Raw genomic sequence first — 22,993 nt, forward strand, 5'->3', positions numbered from 1 at the left:
TCTGCTTTATTACTACTTGTGATTGCATTGTTTATTGTGTAAGAAGTCTTAATCTTGTATTCATAAAATTCCTTCCAAAGAAGTCAGCATACTTTATGCTAATTCATTTATTGATTGTCTCAGCAGTCAGTTTACCATACGCAAAGAGTATCCCACTTCCTCAGGCATCCAGAATCCTGCTTCAACTTAAGGATCATTGTGTAATCTTGTACTGTTCTAATGAAAGGAATGCTCAGATGATAGTGTTGTGGGCAGAGCCCAAGCCTGGTTCTCTGGGACTTCTTTACTTCTGGCTGGTAGGGAGGAGTACATGTGGTACTGTCCTTGAACTCCCAAGTGCCCACTACTTGCAGAGTTGGCTCTGATACCGCAAGTACTCAACTGCACTCACGCTCGTCTTTGTACAGTATCTCAGTCAAGAGCTGAAGTTTCAACCAGGGTTTCATTGAATTTCAATCAATTAAAAACTAATTAGTAGAAAAATGTCTTATTGTTCAAATTGCATCATTCTTCCTGCAATGCTTTTAATTTTCTTATGCAAACCTTTTTACTCTGGAGTTCTGGCAAGTGCCCTCTTGGCTGGAGCTTCCCGAAGTGATTGCTAGTGGTTCTCAGTGCGTTTGATCAAAGAGTGCATTGCCCTTCGCTGTAAACTCTCCCTACACCAGTGAATCTCCTTGCTAATGCAACTTCAGAAGAAAAGATGAAAATCAAGGATTTCGCTAACTTCTAAAAAGTGTCCACCTAGAAGGAGATGACAGAACCAAGCAGATTTTCAGTGGCAAACACTGAATCTAGAATTAAAAGACTATATATGTCTTTACATGCAATCTGTACAGTGTTTTTTTGTTTTACTTTTTTTATTTGAGTATAGTTGACACAATGTGACATTAGTTACAAGTGTACAACATAACGATCCAGTTTCTTTATACGTTGTGCTGTGCTCACCACAAGTATAGTTACCACCTGTCACTGTACAAAGCTGTTACAAGTTCATTGGCTATATGCTATGCATTTTTAATCCTATATCGTTTGTTTTTAAATTATGGTCTTTTTTATTAAATACTGAGAAGTTGTAAAATAATGTATGAAAAATATGTGTAAGGTATACGGAATAATAGGACAATGAGTATCCATATAACAACCCGCCAGTGTCATTGCCATTGAAGATCTATGTTCTTGTTTGTAATCCTACCCCTTCTTTTCCCTTACAGAGGTAACCTGAATTTTGTATTTTCTTTATACCACATCCTCTGTATCTTAAGCTGTTGTTTAATTTTGCATGTTTTTGAGATTTGTAGAATGGAATCATAATGCAGATATTTTTCAATGATTTGCTTCTCCCTAGAATATCATGTGTGTCTGCTTTGGTCACATTTTGCCAATAATGAATCCTGGCCTGCTTGTACTTAGGAGCATAAAATTATTTCTTAATAATTTAACCTACTAGTCTCATAAAGAATAAGAGTCATATGTTTCTGCCTTTTAGAAATAAAAAAAAAAGATAATGCTTTCTGACTGGATACAAATAAATCAGTTTCCTTTAAGGGCGTCCATGTCCGTGTACTCTACAGCTCGTCTCTCAGGGCCATACCTTAGTGAGTGGGCAGAAGTCCTTGATGGTGCCTCATTTCTCCTGTCTTTCCCCTTCTACTTTACCTTGGGCAGCCTGGACGTTCCTCAAATAGGTATGGTTTCGGGGTTCTTTATCCTGACTGCACATAGGAATGATACCATGCCTATGCCAAAGACTGGCAAATTAAATTTCAGTATTTCTTTTCGTGACTGTTCCTATCTTTTGCCTTTTTTTTTTTTTGGTTTAACTTTGTTTTAATTGGGTTTGCTTCTTTCATATTAATTTGTAGGTCTTGACCTCTTGACATATTCTGTATATAAATCCTTGGATTTTTTTTTTTAAAGATTTTATTTATTTATTCAACAGAGATAGAGACAGCCAGTGAGAGAGGGAACACAAACAGGGGGAGTGGGAGAGGAAGAAGCAGGCTCATAGCGGAGGAGCCTGATGTGGGGCTCGATCCCATAATGCCGGGATCACGCCCTGAGTCGAAGGCAGACGCTTAACCGCTGTGCCACCCAGGCGCCCCTGGATTTTTTTTTTTTTTAATATTTATTTGAGAGAGAGAGAGAGAGAGTGAGAGCACAGAGGGAGAATGAGAGGGAGAAGCAAACTCCCTGCAGAGCAGAGAGCCTGACTTGGGGCTCCATCCCAGGACCCTGAGATCATGACCTGAGCCAAAAGCAGACACTTAACCGACTGAGCCACCCAGGAGCCTCTAAATCCTTGAATTCTTATATGTTGCCAATATTTTCTCTCAGTCTGTTGTTTTGTCTTTTTATGACTTCTTTTGGTATACAGAAGTTTTTAGTTTTTAAAATTTGAGTCTTTTTCTCTATGGTTTCTGTGTTTTCTTGTCTTAACTAAGAAGGCTTCCTTTACCCGTTTAAGCAATTTTTCCCCTATATTTTCTCTTAATATATTTATAATTTTACTTCTAACATTTAGCACTTTACGCCAACTGCAGTCTTATTTTTTATGTATAGTAATAAGGATGTAACTATTTTTCTCTAAATAGCCAGTTGTCCCATTATCTTGACTGATTGAAGTGAACATAACCTCAAGATTGTATTTTCATAATATAACAAAATATGAAGTTTAGAACTGAATCAGTTTTCCTTTCTTTTATCTCCTCCCAGTTCAAAACGCTTGCATCTCTTAATAGTCAGCATTCTCTCAGATCTGCAGTTGGACTCAACAGATTCAAGCCTCTGCACAATCTTCTTTAGCCTTTTTCTGGAAAATAGGATTAGTCTGCCCCCCCCCCCCCAGCCACTCTGCTTCCTGTCATAATGCCACTTTCCCTGGGCATAAAGACAATCTTTGCATGCCTTTCTTCCTTCCTTCCTTTCCTCTCTCCTCCCTCCCTCCCTTCCCTCCCCTCCCTCCCTCCCTCCCCTCTGCTCCCCTCCCTTTCCTCCCTTCCTTCCAACAATTGATTTATTTGAGAGAGAGCATGAGTGTGCTGCATGAAGGGGGTGGGGGTGAGGGGAGGGACAGAGGGAGGGGGAGAATCCCAAGCTGACTCTGCGTTGATCATGGAGCCCAACTTGGGGCTTGATCTCAAGACTCCGAGATCATGACCTGAGCAGAAATCAAGAATCCTTCGCCTGACTGAACTGCTCAGGTGCCCTGAAGGAGAATCTTTGCCTTTCTTATACTGTGTGTCACTTTGTGTGGGTGGCGCTTGGCACACTTCTTGCGGAAAGTCCGGTGGGTTTTAGGAATGTTCACCATGTTTGTGAGTGGTCTTCCCCCACTGATTTGAATATAAATTTTTAAAAATTTTGAAGAGTCTCTTTTAGACTCTTTTAAAAATTATTTTCTTAGGGTCTCTTTCTAGACTGTTTTCCTCTTATATGTCTTTGCCTATTTCGAGTAATGTCATACTCCTTTTTAAAAATTATTTAAAAAATTTTAGTTCTGGTATAGTTAACGTATAGTGTTATATTAGTTTCAGGTATACAATATAGTGATTCAGTAATTCTATATATTACTCAGTGCTCATCAAGGAAAGGGTACTGAATATCATACTCTTTTAATAACCATTACTTCATAGTATGTTTTGCAATCTGATAGAGCAAATCTTTTCTTGCTACTCTTCTTTGCAAACATTTTCCATCATTCTGTACATTTATCTCTTCCATTTGATACTTAAATTTTTTTTTTACTGTTGCAGAATTCACTTATCATAAAATTAACCATTTTAAAGGAAACAATTCAGTGGCATTTAATACATTCACAGTGTTGTACAATCATCCTTGGATGATTCCTAATTCCAAAAGAACGGCCCGTACCTATGCAGTAGTTGCTCCCTATTCTTCCCTCTCCAATCTCCGTTATGTCTCTGTGCATTTACCTATTCCGGATATTTCATATACATGGAATCATATGTGACCTAGCGTCTGGCTTCTTTCACGTAGTGTAGTGTTCCTAAAATTCATCCATGATGTAGCATGGGTTCATTCCTTCAGACACACTCATTATTTATAGCTAAAAAAGATTCCATTTTATGTGTATGCTGCAATTTATTTATCCATTGATGGACATTTGGGTTGTTTCCACCTTTTGGCTCTTATGAATAGTTCTGCTATGAACATGTGTGTATAGTGTTTGGATAATTATTTTCAGCTCTTTTGGGCATATGCCTAGAACTGGTGTTGCTGGGTCTTATGGTAATTCATGTTTAACTTTTTGAGGAACTTCTAGACTGTTTTCTGTAGTGGCTGAACCATTTTACACATCTACCAGGAATTTATGAAAGTTCCACTTTCTCCACATCCTTGCCAATATTTGTTAATTTCTGGTTTGTGTTTTGTTTTGTTATAGCTTTCTGAGTGAGTGTGAAGGGAACCTCATTGTGGTTTTGATTTACATTTTCTTGATGGCTAACAATGTTGAACATGTTTTCATGAGTTTATTGCCCATGAATGTATCTTCTTTGGAATAATGTCTATTTGTATCCTTTGCCGTTTTTCTTCCATTTGATTGTTGAGATTGTCAATTGCTATAAAAAAGTCATGATTTGAATTTAATTATGGTTACATTGTAATTTTTTGATTAATTTACAGATGACGTCTTTATAATATTGTGTCTTTTTGGTCAAGAGCGGGGGTTTCTTTCTTTGTTTAGGTCTTCTGTGTTTTTAAAAATAATTTTAAAATTTAACTTAGATCTTATGTCAGTCTTATTAATTTTATTCCCAGGCATTTTGTGATTTTGGTTACTACTTAGAACTTATCTTTCTCTCTGTCATGTTTTTAGATTATCGTGGGCATATAGGAACGTTTGTCATAACTTATTTGTTGATTTTGAATCTGCCCTTTCTGCATTCTTGCTGAAATCATGAGTCTTAATAATTTGTAAGTATATCCTTTGATTTTCTAGTCGACAGTCATATTATCTGTAAATATTGAAAACCTAGTCTCTTATCCAATATTTCTTCTTCTTACTAACTTTTTTGATGGTATCGAATAGGACCTCTCTGGCACAGTGTTGTCAGTGATATCCTGTCTGTAACATTATACCATTAAATACAATGTTTACTGTTTCTGACTTTTTTTAAAAAAGATTTTATTTATTTATTTATTTATATATTTATTTATTTATTTATTTATTTATTTATTTATTAGGGAGAGAGGGCACAAGAGGGGGAAGGACAGAGAGAGAGGGAGAAGCTGAGCAGGGAACCCAATGAAGGGCTTGGTCCCAGGACTCCGGGATCATGACCTGAGTTGATGGCAGATGCTTAACCAACTGAGCTACCCAGGTGCCCTGACTTATTATTGTTATTTTTTTTAGTTAAGCAAGTGTCACAGTATTTCTTTATTTTCTAAGTTTTTTTTTAATGCTGTTTAATACTAATCGGTGATAAACTGTATAATGTTCTTTTTTTGGGCATTTATTAAGCTGTCCATCTCCCCCTGTTACTATGTAGTAAATCATATTAATATGTAGATTCTCTTAGAATATATCTTGAGTGTGATCCTCCATATGCTGTTGGGTTTCAGTTTTTTAATATTTTATTTAGGATTTTTGCATTTGTGTTCATATGTGAGATTGTCCTATATTATTATTATTATTATTATTACTTATGTGCTTTGTTTGGGTTTGAAATCTAGAATACAGTTAACATTTAGCATGTTAGGGAGTTTTTCATCTTTTTCTTTTTTTTAAGATTTTATTTATTTATTTCAGAGAGAGCGCGTAAGCATGGGGGGAGGAAGGGGCAGAGAGAGAAGCAGGCTCCCCGCTGAGCAGGGAGCCTGACAGGGGTTTGATCCCAGGACTCTGGGATCATGACCTGAGCTGAAGGCAGATGCTTGACCAACTGAGCCACCCAAGCACCCCTCATCTTTTTCTGTACTTTGGAGTAGTTTACCTAACTTGGGAAGCAAGATATTTGCTTTTATATTTGTTTATGATATGGTATGTGTTCAATACTTACCTATTTTATTTTTTTGCTGTTGAATCTATTAATCTTTTTATCATTTGATATTTTGTGGTCACTTCTTTAATCCATCAGATTTGGTGTGCGGCAATCCATTTCCTTCCCCTATATAGTTGACCGTTGTTCCAACACCGTTTAGTGAGAAATCCATCTTTATTCCATTGATCTGAATTGACACCTTACTCATACAGTATTTACAAATTTAGATGTGTTTCTTAGCTTTATTAATTTATTTATCTTTGCTTCTTCCTTTTTTTCTTTTAAAGATTTTTAAAATTTATTTTGACAGAGAGAGAGCACCCAAGCAAGGGGAGAGGAAGGGAGAGGGAGAACCGGGCTTCCCACTCTAACCAGGCTCCCCGCAGAGCAGGGAGCCTGATGCGGGTCTTGATCCCAGGACCCTGGGATCATGACCTGAGCTCTGAAGGCAGACACTTAATCAGCTGAGCCACCCAGGTACCCCTTATTTTTGCTTTTTAACTGATATTTCTTGTATATTGAAGACCTGGAGCTTAGCAGAAGCACTCTGTCTACAGAGTGAAAAACTGTCTTGGCTTTCACATAGGATACGTGGCACGGGGGATCCACTGGAGGACACACATGGATTAGGCTGATAGTGATTTAGAAGTGGCTGGAGTTTGAAATGGGGGCTGCTGTGAGAGGCCCTGATTAAAAATGGATGGATTAATGTGGATCTGCTCTAGAGTGAGTGTCGCTGACTGAGAACTTGGAATTCCTGGCAGAGAGAAGTGGAGAGATGGTCCTGAGGGCTGCACAAGAACACACACTGAGTCTCTTGGAACTGATTAAAGGGATGCTGCCTCCTAGCAAGATGGAGATTCTGAGCTGGAAGGAAACTTTGATCCTCATCCCTTAAAATTGACTTAGATTTGTGCAAAGTATTTGAGACCGTGGGGGACATTTTTGAATCTACTGGAATTTTGAATCTACTGGAAGACATTTTTGAATCTACTTTCTAGCTTTTGGCTTCTGAAGGGAAGGATGGACTAGAGAAAGAGACGCAGCAAAATCAGAGAACAAATATGGTGCTCAGTGGGGAGAACTGGAGAATATGTTTGGAGAATATGTTATTAGAGACATATAGTCATTATATTCCTGGGACAGTTTTTAAATATTTAAAAAATAGTTATATATGACTTAGGTAAAGAATTAAAAATAGAATCAAGTTCTTTATTATCCAGTTTTCTAATTGAGTATTAGTGGGATATAATAAAAAGGCTATTCATTTTTATATACTGTATTTGGATATTGGATACTACTGAACTCATTCTAATATGTTTTCACTTGATTGTATTAGATTTTCTAGGTAGCAAGGATTTCATTTACCATTGATCATTCTGCCTCTTTTCTAATGTTTATATGGTCTTGTTTATAGCAATGACTAGCACCTTTAGAATGATATTAACTAACACTATAATAGCTGGTATCCTTTTCCTTGAAGCTAATAGGAATGCTTCTAGTGCTTTATGATTGTAAGCTATTTTCTGTTGCTGTTTTTTAACTTTTTTCCTTTTTAAACTTTATTTTTAAATTAAGCTTTTTACTCTGAGATACTTGTAGATTCACATGCAGTTGTAAGAAATAATACAGAGAGATCTTGTGGATACTTCACCCAGTTTCCTCTTGTGTAACTATAATATCACAACTAGGAAATTGATGTCAATACAATCCACTCATCTTATTTTGATTTCATCAGTTTTAGTCGTACTGGGGTGTGTGTGTGTGTGTGTGTGTGTGTGTATGTGTGTATTTAGTTCTATCACATCTGTAGATTTGTGTGACCACCAGTGCAGTCAGGATACCAAATAGGTCCTGCACAAGAATCTCTTGGGCTACCCTTTCATAGCTACAGCTATCTCCCTCCTTCTCTGCCTTCTTAACCCTTGGCAACCAAGACACTCTCCTCTATCTCTCTAATTTGTCATTTCAAGAGTATATAAATGGAACCATACAGTACATAACCTTTGAGATTGCTTCACTCCACGTAATTCCCTTGCAGTTCATCCAGGTTCTTGTATGTATCAATAGTTCGTTCCTGTTTATTGTAATATTCCCTGGCATGAATGTACCACAGCTCGTTTCACCATTTATCTGCTGAAGGGCACATCTGGGTGGTTTTCAGTTTTTGGCTATTATGAATAAAGTTTTGTCAGTTGATCAGTAATGTATCTTTTAGTATCTTCCCCCCTCTAGTGCAGGATCTAGTCTAAGGTCACACATGGCATTTAGTTGTCCTATTTCCTTTGTCTTCTTTAATCTGGAAAAGTTCTTTTAGCCTTTGTCTTTTGTGACATTGATATTTTTGAAGAACAGAGTCCTCTTTTTTTTTTTTTAAAGGATGTTCCTCATTTGGTTTGTTTGATGTTTCCTCATGATTAAATTCAAGTTATGTATTATTCTTGGCCTGGATACTACATAAGAGGTGTTGTTTCCTTGAGGAATTCATCTTATTGCATTAGAAAACATTCTTTTTACTCCTAGTTTACTAAGAAGTCTTAATTCAGAATGGGTGTTGGGCGCACATTGTTAGGGCTTGGAGTCTAGGCCACTGGCTGGCCGGTGGCCCCACAAGCAGTGTAGGTGGTGTGCTACACAAATGACAAGGGTCTCTGGCTCAGTGAATGCAGTTCCATAGTAATCCTTGCAAGAAGTAGAAAAAAGAAAATGCCTTTCGGCTTCTATCTTCTTGATGATTTGGTTCCATTCCATTAATTTACTAATCTAATTAATATGTTAACAGGTCTCTACCATGGGTTCATGTTTTATAATTTTTAAAATTTAATGTTGGACTTAATATTTTATTTTTTATATTAGGTTTGCATTTTTGTTCATAACAAAAATTCTTCTACAGTTCTGTGTTTGAAAGCGTGTATGTGTGTGTGTGTGTGTGTGTGTGTTCTATCTTTGTCATATTTGGTATCAAGGTTGTGTAGCCTCATGGGATAAATTGAAAAGCTTCCATAACATTGAAATTACCTGTCTTTAAAACTGTCTTGGCCTGGTGTAATTTGGGGGGAGTGTGTGTGGATCTTTGGCAGTGTTCTCTGGTTTCTACTGTGATTAAAGATCTATTTAGGTTTTTACCTTTTTTAAAAAGTTCTTTCCCTGTCTTACTTTCCATTGCTCTTAGAATAAAGACCCAGGCTCTGCATTTGGGGTCATGTACTCTTCACCTTGCCTATGTGTTGTGACCATTCTTTTATTTCTTCAGTTGCTACAGCTAGAAACCTCTGAGTCCTCCTAGATTTCCCCTCTTCTTATGCTCATACCAAGTCTTACCAATTCTGTTCTTAATTTGTATTTTGAGCCTGTCTCCTTTTTCCCATCCCTACTGCTACCTGGATCTTTCCAGTTGTCTTAACAGGTTTTTCAGTCTCCAGTCTCTCCTTCCAAATCAGCCTCTGAATGGCAGCCACAGTCATCATGGTAACATGCAAATCTGATCACGTTAGGCCCCTGTACAGAATTCTTTGGTGATTCCAGGGCAGAGCTTTACCCCAGTGCTTCTGACTTGGGTACAGGACTCCTTTTGCCTATCCCTGTTTTCCAGCTTCTAGCTTCCGTCAGCTCCCTGGCAGTCCAGCTGCACCTCATTACCCAGAATTTCTTTGCCCCTGCTTGTTGCTGTTTGCCTTCTGACCCCCTTCTCAATCTCTTCTTCTTTGAGCATTTCTCACAAGCCTTCCTCTGCAAAGCCCTCCCTGAGGGGACCTCTTCACCGACAGTTTACTAGTTCCTCTCTGTGCAGCTACCTTACTTTTGCTCTTTTGTGACTGTAGTTCTCTTCTATTGAAACTATTTTTTAATGTCTTTTTCTGCTATATCCTGTGAGCTTTTTAAGGGCAGAAACTTTGCATGTCATGTTAGCACCATGCTTGGCTCCATAGATTCTTAGATGTTTGTCAAATGAGTACAAGCTGTAGTTAGAGGCTTGTGAGAAAACTAATTTGATTGAAGCAGAAGGTTATAATAGGAGTGGGGAAGACAATAAGCCCGGATGGGCCAAAAGATTATGAAGGAACTGAAATGTTTGGCTAAGGAGTTTGGACTCTGTCCTTAGTTAGCAAGAGGGGTAGAGGAAGGAGGCAAGAGGAGGCAAGGTCATTTATTATTATTGTGCTATAGAGACTGATGAAAGTACTACCATCATGATATTTTTAGATTTTTTGGTCCTTTTTAGTGTGGGTGCTGGTTTTTCAAATAAATAAAGATTGCTGCTAGGGTGCCTGGGTGGCTCAGTTGGTTGAGTGTCCAACTCTTGGTTTTGGCTCAGGTCATGGTCTCATGGTTGTGGGATCAAGCCCCACATTGGGCTCTGTTCTGAGCTGAATGTGGAGCCTGCTTGGGATTCTCTCTCTCCTCTCCCTCTGCCCCTTCCGCCCGCCCCCCCCCCCCCCCCGCGCCATGCTCTCTCTCTAAAAAAAAAAAAAATTCTGTAAAGGTAAAATAAATGACCTTATGTTAATAATAGCAAATGCTTATTGAGTGCTTACTATCTGCCAGGCACTCTTGTGAGAACTTTACTTATATTACCTCATTTAGTACTCCTGACTGTTCTACGAGGTAGGTTTTTTTATGGCCCATTTTATTTTATTTTATTTATTTATTTATTTTTATTTTTTTTATTAATAATGATTTTTTATTATATTATGTTAGTCACCATACAGTACATCCCCGGTTTTCGATGTAAGGCTCGATGATTCATTAGTTGTGTATAACACCCAGTGCACCATGCAATATGTGCCCTCCTTACTACCCATCACCGGTCTATCCCATTCCCCCACCCCCCTCCCCTCTGTAGTCCTCAGTTTGTTTCTCATAGTCCATAGTCTCTCATGTTTCATTCCCCCTTCTGATTACCCCCCCTTTCTTTATCCCTTTCTTCCCCTACTGATCATTCTAGTTCTTATGTTCCATAGATGAGAGAAATCATATGATAGTTGTCTTTCTCTGCTTGACTTATTTCACTAAGCATTATCTCCTCCAGTGCCGTCCATGTTGTAGCAAATGTTGAGAACTCATTCTTTCTGATTGCTGAGTAATATTCCATTGTATATATGGACCACAACTTCTTAATCCAATCATCTGTTGCAGGGCATCTCGGCTCCTTCCACGATTTAGCTATTGTGGACATTGCTGCTATGAACATTGGGGTGCATATGGCCCTTCTCTTCACTACGTCTGTATCTTTGGGGTAAACACCCAGTAGTGCAATGGCTGGATCATAGGGTAGCTCAATTTTTAACTTTTTAAGGGACCTCCACACTGTTTTCCAGAGTGGCTGTACCAACTTGCATTCCCACCAACAATGTAGGAGGGATCCCCTTTCTCCACATCCTCTCCAACAATTGTTGTTTCTTGCCTTGTCTATTTTTGCCATTCTGACTGGTGTAAGGTGGTATCTCAGTGTGGTTTTGATTTGAATTTCCTTGATGGCTAATGATTTTGACCATTTTTTCATGTGTCTGTTAGCCATTTGTATGTCTTCATTGGAAAAGTGTCTGTTCATATCTTCTGCCCATTTTTTGATTTGTTGATTTGTTTCTCGTGTATTGAGTTTGAGAAGTTCTTTGTAGATCTTGGATACCAGTCCTTTATCTGTAGTGTCATTTGCAAATATATTCTCCCATTCCGTGGGCTGCCTCTTAGTTTTTCTGACTGTTTCCTTGGATGTGCAGAAACTTTTTATCTTGATGAAGTCCCATAAATTCATTTTATCTTTTGTTTCTCTTGCCTTTGGGGATGTGTCATGAAAAAGGTTGCTTTGTATGGCCCATTTTAGACGGTAAAACTGAGGCACAGAGATGTGAAGTAACATGCCCAGGGCCATAGCTTTTAAGTGGCAGAACTAGAATTCAGACTTGGGCATTTTGGCTGCACAAGCCTCTTAACCACTAAGCTCTGCTGTCTTGCATTAATCTTATAGTTTATTGGGTGGCACCCAGCCTTCCAGAAACTGGCATTTTGACCTTGAACTAAGGACCAGTGAAACCATTTTCAATGTTAGCGGAGTATTATTTGACTTCTTTTCTAGTAGATAATCCATTTTGTGGTGGCTTCAAATGTTTCATCTATTGCCTCGAGTGGGAGCTAAAATTGAGCCCATTCTGCATCCGATTAGCGTTTAGGGTACTCTCTGAAAGTGTTAAATATTTGAAATGAAGCTTAAATGCCATTAGCTGATTGCCTTAGCAAATTAGAAGTGAGAGTTTAGAGGAAACTGTGTTAAGTTAGTTGCCTGGCCCCTGTTGTTCAGGCCAGGTAAGGATTGTTTCTTCCAGCACATTGTTCAGAGCTTGGTCCAGTCTCTGTTAATGTCTCAAAGAAATAGCTCCTCTATCCCTGAAGGAAGGCAGTTTTCTAATCTCTGATCTGTCTGAGAGTTTTTCTTTGTAATTAGATGTGGAGATTAAAATGTGCTTTATTCTAAGTTTCTTTTAAGGTCACTACCATCTGAAGTAGTGCAGAATACATGAGTCTGGGTTTGCCAAGACTACGGTTGCTGTGGGAATCATAACTTTGGATTTCCTCACATCTGGATTACTGAAATTTGGACAAAGCCTCTGTATGAATGTAAGCTTTATATTTTATGTGCATCTAGAGATAGCAAGATCTTAGTGCTGTAGCTTCCCGATAAGTGACAAGTTGAACACTGGCAGTCTGAAGTTTTAAAATAATCCTAGGATTCTGAACTTTGCTGTGGAGTCAGTGTCCCACACTCTGCTGCTCTGCTCAGAAGGCTTGCATCCACACTGGGAAACTGGAGGTCTGGAGTGGAAGTGAAGGACCAGCTTATTTCCCTGGGGCCTGTAGACCTCAGGTTTGTTTTGTCTTCCTGAGAAGCCGGGATTCCAGTGCTGCTGTTTTGAGTTCTGTTTTTGAAGCAGCAAGAAGAAATGCTGCAGGTCTTAGTTACATTTCAGTGTTTTTGGAATTCTTTTGGTTATTTGCTTTCTTGGATTGTCGTATTTTCTACTCTCTGTGTGAAGTTACTAACTATTACATCCGTGGTAATGCCCTTTTGGGTGGTAGAGGTTTCTCTCTGGGAAATGTAGAATTTTGAAAAGCCACAAGCCCTAGAATCACCGTCTTTCAAACTCACTCATGTTGAGTGGTGTGAATGTGAGCCATAATTTCTCTACAGAAAGGAGGGCTAGCATCACCTTGCCTGGGAGGCCTCCCTCAGGTCCCCCAGTACAGGGCGCTCAGCTGGCACACCAGATTCAAAATTGACAAGTTGGCTTAGGGGTCATTAAAGTTCCCCCATCTTTCCATCTGTGGTCTGGATTTAGTCTTCATCTTTTTGCCATTCGGAATTTGGTGTCCTGCATTTCTCCAGATGCCTTGACTAATGCTTAGAAATCTTATTTGTCATTTTTCAGGGGCAGTACAACTGCTTGTGACTTTGCATGTCTTTCCCTGGGAGTGTCTGCAGGACATGATGAGGATCGTGTGTTGTAGGCAGGAGCATGGTCCTTAGTGAGGACTTACCATAGATAGTAAATTCCAGATGTTTGTGACTGCAGCCCTGAGACTAGTCGTTGGAGTAGCAACACTTTCCCAAGAAGAAAGTAATGATATAACGGACAGATTTTTAAAAATAAAGAACTAACTAAACTAAACTAAAATAAAGAACACACACAGAAGCCAGGTTGGTAATAATCTCTTGTGTAAAATGAAAAAAGAATAGTTTTCATGAAAACTGACATTTTATTTGATATAATATGAATCTAGGGAAAACTACTTTCAATTCTTGTATATTTTAGACATTCTGTTCATTTTATAATAGATTCTGAAAGTTAGACATTTTTCTAAATTGCCTTGGTAAAATTGGCCATGTGGGTAAGCTTTGCAACTCTTCCCTTTGTCTTACTAATTTTGAGATTAGTGTTTGTGGGTAGATAATGGCTTTGATTACCATTTAAATTATGCATATAGCTGGTGGGTGCATTATATTCTCAGCTTTATTATTAAGTAGCTATTCAGTATCACAGCATGAAGTTTGGATTACACTTGTATGATAACCTTGTTCTATAAAATTTATGCTTTATGTAAGTAAAGGCCTTAAGGGATAACAGTAGTTATTACTGAATTGTTTGCTGAATAGAATATTTTGCCATTTATGACCTGTAATTTAGAGTTCTTTTTTTATAATAATTTTTTATTATGTTAGTCACCATACAGTATATCCTTAGTTTTTGATGTAGCGTTCCATGATTCATTAGTTGTGTATAACACCCAGTGCACCATGCAATACATGCCCTCCTTAATACCCATCACCGGCCTATCCCAGTCCTCCACCCCCTTCCCCTCTGAAGCCCTCAGTTTGTTTCCCAAAGTCCATAGTCTCTCATGGTTCATTCCCCCTTCTGTTTGCCCCCCTTCATTCTTCTCTTCCTTCTCCTACCGATCTTCCTGCTATTTCTTATGTTCCATAAATGAGTGAAACCATATGATAATTGTCTTCCTCTGCTTGACTTATTTCACTTAATAATCTCCTTCAGTCCCGTCCATGTTGCTGCAAATGTTGTGTAATCATTCTTTCTGATGGCTGAGTAATATTCCATTGTATATATAGACCACATCTTCTTAATCCAGTCATCTGTTGAAGGGCATCTCGGCTCCTTCCACGGTTTAGCTATTGTAGACAATGCTGCTATGAACATTGGGGTGCATATGGCCCTTCTCTTCACTACGTCTGTATCTTTGGGGTAAATATCCAGTAGTGCAATGGCTGGATCATAGGGTAGCTCAATTTTTAACTTTTTAAGGGACCTCCACACTGTTTTCCAAAGTGGCTGTACCAACTTGCATTCGCACCAGCAGTGTAAGAGGGATCCCCTTTCTCCACATCCTCTCCAACAATTGTTGTTTCTTGCCTTGTCAATTTTTGCCATTCTAACTGGTGTAAGGTGGTATCTCAGTGTGGTTTTGATTTGAATTTCCCTGATGGCTAATGATTTTGAACATTTTTTCATGTGTCTGTTAGCCATTTGTATGTCTTCATTGGAAAAATGTCTGTTCATATTTTCTGCCCATTTTTTATTTGATTATTTGTTTCTTGTGTATTGAGTTTGTGAAGTTCTTTGTAATCTTGGATACCAGTCTTTTATCTGTAGTGTCATTTGCAAATATATTCTCCCATTCCGTGGGCTGCCTGTTAGTTTTTTTGACCGTTTCCTTGGCTGTGCAGAAGCTTTTTATCTTGATGAAGTCCCACAAGTTCATTTTTTCTTTTGTTTCTCTTGCCTTTGGAGATGTGTCATGAAAAAAGTTGCTGTGGCTGATGTCAAAGAGGTTGCAGTCTATGTTCTCTATGATTTAGATGGAATCCTGTCTCACATCGATGTCTTTTAGAGTTCTTAAAAGGGAATTTAAAAGTCTTCCCATGTGCTTCAGTATAATTTAGTATGTATATGTGTATATGGGGGATATGAAGCCTGTGTGTGTGTGTGTGTGTGTGTGTGTGTGTGTGTGTGTAGGAGTAGATGAAATAACTGGCTATTTATTGGTAATTGTTGAATTTGAGTGATGAGCATGCATTTATTACTTCATTCTTTCTACTTCGTATGTATATTTACGTTTCCAAAACGAAAAATAAAAGAACCTCCCCAGAAAGTAATGAAGAAAAGTGAAAAGATTGCAGACAGACTTTATTTGATAGCATAGACTGGGAGTTCATGCAATACATGTCACGATTTCTAATACCTTCTAGAGTGGCCTTTTTTAGTGCTGCTGAAGTATTGCCCTGAATTATGTCAGGAGAGAGAATGTTATTTTATTCTATGTTTGCCAAGTTTACTGATCATGGCAGAGATATTCCAATGTGACTGACGGCTCATACATTATGAAAATAAAATCCTGTGTGTTTTTGAGACGCTTTCTTTTGTTATTTATTGCTGAACATGAATTCTGACACCAATGGGTACTTTCCTCTGCTTAAAGAGATTCTGATTTCAGTTTAAGAAAATGAAGTCTTTATTTGGTCCCTATTCTTTTATATTCCACAAGTTTCTCTGTCTGTTCCTTCCTCACTGGATAAAAAGAGATTTCTTCTTATTTCTAAAGGTACTTGTGTTTGACATGAGCCTTTAGCTACTTTTTTCTAAAATTTATCTCAAACTTTTGCACATTTATCCCAAAAGAGAGATTAGAGTAAATTTCAGGCGGTTGAAAGTGACAATTAGTATAAAAATCTTTAAAGCATAATCTTATTTGTAATCTTATTTGTTCCAATTTGGTAATTCTGTAGATGACTTTAATCATAGTAATAAAATATGGGGGAGAAACATGAGATTGAATTTATAACATAATCCTGTACAAAGTACACATGACAAATGAAGCTGTTTGCTGAAAAATGAAGCAGTTTCCACCTCATAATATCTTGGGATCAATCTTATTTGGTAGCAAAGCTTATATTTGAGAAGAGCCTGGGTTGATCTCTTTTGATTTTGGTTTTGTATGCTGCCTGATTGCATATCTTACATTTGTTGTTGTGTCATTTATGACCAGAACTCTGGTACTTCAATGACATTAAGATGATTCTGCCTTTATTAGGCAGGGAGATGATACTTAGATCCATTCTAGCAATATCCTTAATGTACTTCCTGCCTTTACTGATGTACTCGTGTGTATTATCAAAATGTGAAAATACTAAACTCCAGAATTCACTTAAATCTTATAAGAGGCACCGAAATTCTAGTGTTACAGGAATTTATAAAAGCACTTCATCAGCAGGGGAAAGTTCGTTCAATTATCTGTAAGGGTTTTCTTAAATTCTGGAATATGGGGAAATGTTGTGGTGTTTTGAAGACAGCTACTATCTTTTTTAAAATTAGAGCTGAGAAACATTACATAGACTTTCGTTCCTTCTCATCAATGTCAAGGTATATTGCCGAACTCTGTCTTTTCAATTCCCATTATGACACTAGGCCATAATAAATTATCATCGTGTTATCAAGAACATGCATTCTACTTTGTAGGGCACTGTGTAGAAATAGGCATAAGGTCTGGTCCTTGCTCTCTCTTTTTTTTTTTTTTAAGAGAGAGCGTGTGCATGCGCGGGGGTGAGGAAGTGTGGGAGGGGCAGAAGGGGATAGAGAATCTTAAGCAGTCACTCCATGCTCAGAGACTCAGGGCTCTGTCTCACCACCATGAGATCATGACCTGAGCTGAAATCAGGAGTCGGGCACTTAACTGACTAGCCACCCAGGCGCCCTATAGTTCCTGCCTTAAATAATTTATAGTTGTTAAAGGGTAACAGGGCATCTCTTTTAATTAATTCATTCAGTTGACATTTCCTAGGTGCCTTCTGTGTGCCAGCCCTACTCGGCCCTGGGGGTACGGTGGTGAACCAGACAGACAAGGCCCCACGGTTTTGGAGCTTACATCCTAGGATCTTAAATACTTAACATGTTGACATGCTGAACGATGTAATCGTTCAAGACTTTATAAGGGAGGTACTTCCTTCTGTCCCCCTTCTCCCCTACAGAAGCTGTCATTTATCTTTGGCTTCACCTTCTCAACTCTTCTTTCCTATCAGTATTTTAACACATTCAAGTTTCCCCTTTAATGGAAATGATAGCAACAACAAATGGAAACCCTACTTTTTTATTTCATCTCTTCCTCTTCACAGCCAGACTTCACAGCAGAGTCTCCTGGACTCATTAGTTCCATGTCCTCCCTGCCCATTAATGCCTCAGCTTATTTCTTTTTAGTTGTTGTTTCCAGTACTTTACTGGAACAGCTCTCACCAAGCTCCTGGGACATCTGTGCTGCTACGTCTGACGAACACTCAGTTCTTATTTCACTTCTTCTAGCCGTGCACGACTTTATTGCCCTCTACCTTCTTGAAATTTTAATTCTTGACATCACACTCTCCTGGGTTTTCTCATACCTCCTTCAAGGAGGCTGTTCCTTCTCAGCCTTGCAATAGTCTTCTCCCTGCCTGTTGAACTTTGAGGCTCCTCAGGTCTCAATCTGAGGCTCCTCTTTTTTCTCCCTACTCTCTCCCTTGGCTGATCTCATTTGTGTTCCCAACTTCAATTACTATTTGTTCTCTGTTGACTCTCAAATTTGACGTCAGCCCGGACATTGTCAGAGCTCCTGACTTGGATATCCAGCTCCCTGTTTGATATCGTCTGTTGATGTTGCAGAGTCGCCTCACACTCAGCTTGTCCAGTACTGGGCTCACGATCCCTACTTGTCTACCCCAATCCAGTAACCTTGTCCCAGAGAATGTCCCCGTCATCCATTCAACTGTATAGGCCAGAAAACATGAAGTTGTCCTTGATCATCCTCTTTTCCCTCACCCTTCATGTCCAGTCCATCGTGTTTTGTTGTTCTGGGCTCCTAAATATTTCTTGATTAAAATTTCTTGATCTCAGTACCATCATTTTTTTTTTAAGATTTTATTTATTTGACAGCGATAGAGACAGCCAGCGAAAGAGGGAACACAAGCAGGGGGAGTGGGAGAGGAAGAAGCAGGCTTCCAGCGGAGGAGCCCGATATGGGGCTCGATCCCAGGACTCTGGGATCACGCCCTGAGCTGAAGGCAGACGCTTAACGATTGAGCCACCCAGGCGCTCCTCAATACCATCATTTTTTATGTGGACTGATCAAATACCCACCAAACTGGGGACCCCATCTGATGTAATGAGGGAGAAAGCTAGTCTAGTGCATTTACCTGTAAAGTTACCTGCCAACATTACTTACTTTTTACTTCTGAAAGTTCTATTTAATTATTTTAAAATTTGTCTCTTAGTAAGCTTTTACTTGTTTTTATTTTTCTTGTATTTCTTTATAGACATTATAGTTTTAAAATGTTATATATTTGTCATTTTTATGACCTGAAATTGTTTGCACCACATTTTGCCATTTTTTTCCTGACTCTCTTCCTCCAGCTCTCTTCCTCATGTGTTTTGTAAGCATTTATCAGGCTTTTGAGTGTGGGAATATTCTGAAGTGGATAGTCCTGAGAGGATTTTTTGGTTCAGCCAGCGCCTTGGGATACTACCAACCTAGGCTCACTTTAAGTTAGGCTCTGCGCTTGGGGTTAGCGCAGCTATACCGCTCTCTGGCAAGCCCGTGTTTGTGAATCTCTGGGGGAAACTCACCTGTGTTCCCAGCTGGAGCCCAAGTCAACACACACACATTTCTTTCTCCCTGTCTTCCTTCCTTCCCTTCCCTCCCTCCCTTCCCTCCCTCCCTTCCCTCCCTCTCTCCCTCCCTCCCTTCCCTCCCTCTCTCCCTCCCTTCCCTCCCTCTCTCCCTCCCTCCCCTCCCTCTCTCCCTCCCTCCCCTCCCTCTCTCCCTCCCTCCCTTCCCTCCCTCTCTCCCTCCCTCCCTCCTTCCCTCCCTTCCTTGATTTTATTTATTTGACAGAGAGAACAAGCAGGGGGAGTGGCAGGCAGAGGGAGAGGGAGGCAGAGGGAGAAGCACGCCCCCCACTAAGCAGAGAGCCCGATGTGGGGCTCGATCCCAGGACCCTGGGATCATGACCTGAGTTGAAGGCAGATGCTTAACCAACTGAGCCACCCAGGCACCCCATCACACACACATTTCTTGATGTTTTTCTTCACTTGTAGGTGCATTTTTTTCCTAGCCTACCTTTTCAGTGAGTTGATGGCCCTTTAAGGGTCTTAATTTTTTTTTTTTTTTTGCAGGAGTCTAACTTCTGCGTCTCTACATTTCATATGGTTAAAGCCTTATCTCCTGCCCCCCCTGCAACTTTATTTTATTTAAAAATTTTTTTTTTTAAAGATTTTATTTATTTGAGAGAGAGAAATCACAAGCCGTGAGGAGGGGCAGAGGGAGAGGGAGAAGCAGACTCTCTGCTGAGCAGAGAGCCCGATGCGAGGCTCGATCCTGGGACCCAAGATCATGACCTGAGCAGAATGCAGATGCTTAACTGACTGAGCCACCCAGGCGCCCCTCCCCCTTGCAGCTTTAAACTACAAGCCTCGTGGCGCTGACACCAGGATGTGCTCCCAGGGTCTCTGTAGCCTCAGCTTCCATGTATCCTGGTTTCTAGCTCTCACTTGAATTTTAGTTCCTGGGGATTTTCTTTTCTCTCTTGAGAGTTCCACTATGCTCTCCAGAAGTTGGTGATATTTTATTTAGCAGTTTTCGTAATTTGCTATCAGAAGGTTTTTCAGAAAAATGACTCCAGTGTATTACCAGAAATAGAAGTTTCTGACATATCATTAAATTAGACACACCACTAGATTATAGATTGTTTTGGGTTAGGGATCCACTCCTGGTTCTTTCAGAACTGGTCACCTGGGGCAGAAATTGCTTTCCTGTCTCTCAGGAGGGGCTGTGGATGTGACACTTGTTCTTAAAAGGAAGGAGTATGAGCATGTTTAGCCCTCCTGTCATGTCTGCCAAGGAAGTAGAGAGGCTCAAGAAGAGGGGGAGTGTTCAACGCTGTCAAGTGCTACAGCAAGGTCAAGTAAGATCAAGACTGAACATTGAGAGTAGGATTTCACAATCAGGAAATCTTTGCCAGAGCAGTCTCCAGAGAATGGATGGGGAAGAAGCCTAGTGTGTTTTTTAATCTCCGGGAGGATGGTCCTTGGTCTAGGCAATTTGCATTTTTTTCTCAGAAAGAATGACTTGCTGTTTATCAGTATGTGGCTGTTTATTTTATATCCTCTTATTTTAGTTCCAGCCCTGCCATAGGTAGATTAGCTCTCACAGAAACTGGACTTAGCCATAGAGTGTAGGACTTATCTAGCGTATGGGAGTATCCTTAAAGCTTTCATTTATATCTCCTTACATGAGGTAGTCAGAACACAGAACTGAAAAGGTAAGAGCTGAGCTGGTGTAGTAAAGTAAGAGAAAGAAGATATGAGGTATTGCCACATATAACGTGAAGTTTCTGTTAGGTGGAGTTTCTAAAAATTTCGAAAACTCTCAAATGTACAAAAACTAGAAAGCATAGTTTATCAGCCCCAATTTACCCATTTCCCAAAATCAAGAATTTTTGCATACTTGCCTCACTCATCCCTTTTTTATTTCCTTTGTTTTGCTAAAATATTTTAAAGAAGTCCCTGACATTTATTTTACAACACATATATACATATACAGAAATATGCTATGCAGTGATGAAAATTGTCATATACAATCATAATGCCATTATCGTACCTAATACAAAACTGACAATTCTTTGGTATTGTCTACTATACTGAGAGTAGTAATGAGGCCTTTTAAAATAACTTCTTTGAACATTCTGAGATTATTTCTTCTTTGTTGTCTTTGCACTTGTCATACCCTCTGCTAGGAAGGCTCTACTCTGAGACCTTCACTTGTGGACTTCTCATCATTTGGACTTTAGCTCCAGTATTATCTCCTCAATAGAGGCTTTTCTTAATCACTGTCTCATCACTCTGTTTTACTGTCTTGTTGTCTGTTTACTTGTTTGTCTTCTCGGCCCCCTAGATTGTAAGTACCGAGGGACCTTGTCAGTCGTGTTGTGTTTACTGCTCTGTGCCCAGAGCTGAAGAGCATATAGTGCTGCATGTGGTAATGAAGCGCATGTTCAGAAACAAGTCAGCTAGTAGAATAATAGGAAAAGATTCCAAAATTTCTTAATATTTTATAACCATTATCTCTTACTACAACTGATTCTCATTCCAGGCTTTTCTTTTCTCAAGAGCTTTAACCAACAGCTGTGTTTGCAAAAAGTGCTGGGTTGTTGTCCCTTTCAGGACATTTAATCTTTTAAATCCTCAAAATATTTTGTAAAATATAAGTTAATAAAGTCACTGCTGACCTGTTGAGAGGCAGTGTTTTTACTGACATAACTCTCATTTGAGATCACTTTATTTGAGCTTGCAGCTAATAAATCTGTTTTGGCCCATATGAAACAGGATGGAATGATCTTGTAGCCCACATATCCTCTAACTGATTATTTGAGTTTCTTTTATTTAGTACATCATTTGTATAGCATGTTAGGGGGTGTTTTTTAGTTGTTAAATTATCAATTGTGAATGTTCTTTAGCATGAGAAAAAAGTTTAATTCAGTAAACAGATACGATACTATGATTAAACACTTGGATTTTTTTTTTTTTGAAACATGTAATTTCGGACCTGTAGAAGAGATGCAAGAATGGTACAAAGAATTGCTCTGTCCTCTTCACCAGATTCTTCATCATTAACATTTTACCACATTTACTTTAACATCCCTTCCCACTTGCCTTTTTTCTTTTTGAGCTGAGAGTGAGTTGCAGACACTCAGAGCCATTCTCTTTTATGACCATTGTGCAGGGATCAAAATAAGGAAATTAATATTGATACAGTGCCATTATGTAATCTATAGATCTTATTCAAATACCTTCAAGTTTCCTAATCATGTCCTTTATAGGAGACAGAAGTCCTGATCACAAGTGCATGGAGTTGTCATGTGTCTTTAGTCTCCTTTAATCTGGAAGAGTCTTTCCTTTCATGAATAATATTTTTGAAGATTATAGGCCAGTTATTTGTAGTAAATCCCTCATTTGGGGTTTCACTGGTGTTTAACAAGTGGCATTTTTTTCTTAATGTATCTTATCAGGAGGCATATGATCTTGATTTGTCCCATTACAGGTGCTTATTACTTTGATCAATTGGTTAAGTTGGTTGTCTAGGTATCTCCACTATCAAGATATGCTTTTCCTCTTTATATTTAATAACTATGTTTGATGATAGTTTGAGGTGATTTAATATTCTATTACTCCTCAGACTTTCACCTACTGGTTTTAGCATCCATTGATGAATCTGAATGAATTAGCTTGATGATGATTGCCAGTGGTAATTTTTTAATTCCATCATTTTTTTCTGCGTTTATTTTAATGTTGGGATTCTGCTGTAAGGAAGAGCTTCCCCTTTTATTTGTTTTTATCAGCATGAACTCATGGATTCTTATTTTATTTAATGGGTTATAAGCCGTTACGTAAAATTTTTGA

The 22,993-nt window shown here is 38.9% G+C and overlaps 2 protein-coding genes across 12 annotated transcripts in view; one reads left to right on the plus strand and one right to left on the minus strand.

Annotated features, from left to right (window-relative positions):
* Positions 1-22,993, plus strand: part of DIS3L2 (DIS3 like 3'-5' exoribonuclease 2) — a 344,026-nt gene that overhangs the window by 11,114 nt on the left and 309,919 nt on the right. The window contains exon 1 of one of the 11 annotated variants that reach the window (XM_044380810.3): positions 4,841-4,938. The exons of the other annotated variants lie outside the window; for them this stretch is intronic. The gene's annotated coding sequence lies outside the window, so the exon portion shown is untranslated. Of the gene's footprint in view, positions 1-4,840; positions 4,939-22,993 lie in introns of those variants that run through there. 11 annotated transcript variants of the gene reach the window in all.
* LOC123000539 (60S ribosomal protein L36a-like) lies at positions 2,686-3,313 on the minus strand. Its single transcript, XM_048214337.1, has 2 exons — positions 3,238-3,313; positions 2,686-2,915 (listed from the first exon to the last, which is right to left on the minus strand). Exons 1-2 carry the CDS (start codon positions 3,311-3,313, stop codon positions 2,686-2,688), a joined length of 306 nt encoding a protein of 101 aa, XP_048070294.1.

This window comes from Ursus arctos, unplaced genomic scaffold (genome assembly GCF_023065955.2).
Source record: "Ursus arctos isolate Adak ecotype North America unplaced genomic scaffold, UrsArc2.0 scaffold_1, whole genome shotgun sequence".
In the NCBI taxonomy this organism is placed as follows: domain Eukaryota; kingdom Metazoa; phylum Chordata; class Mammalia; order Carnivora; family Ursidae; genus Ursus; species Ursus arctos.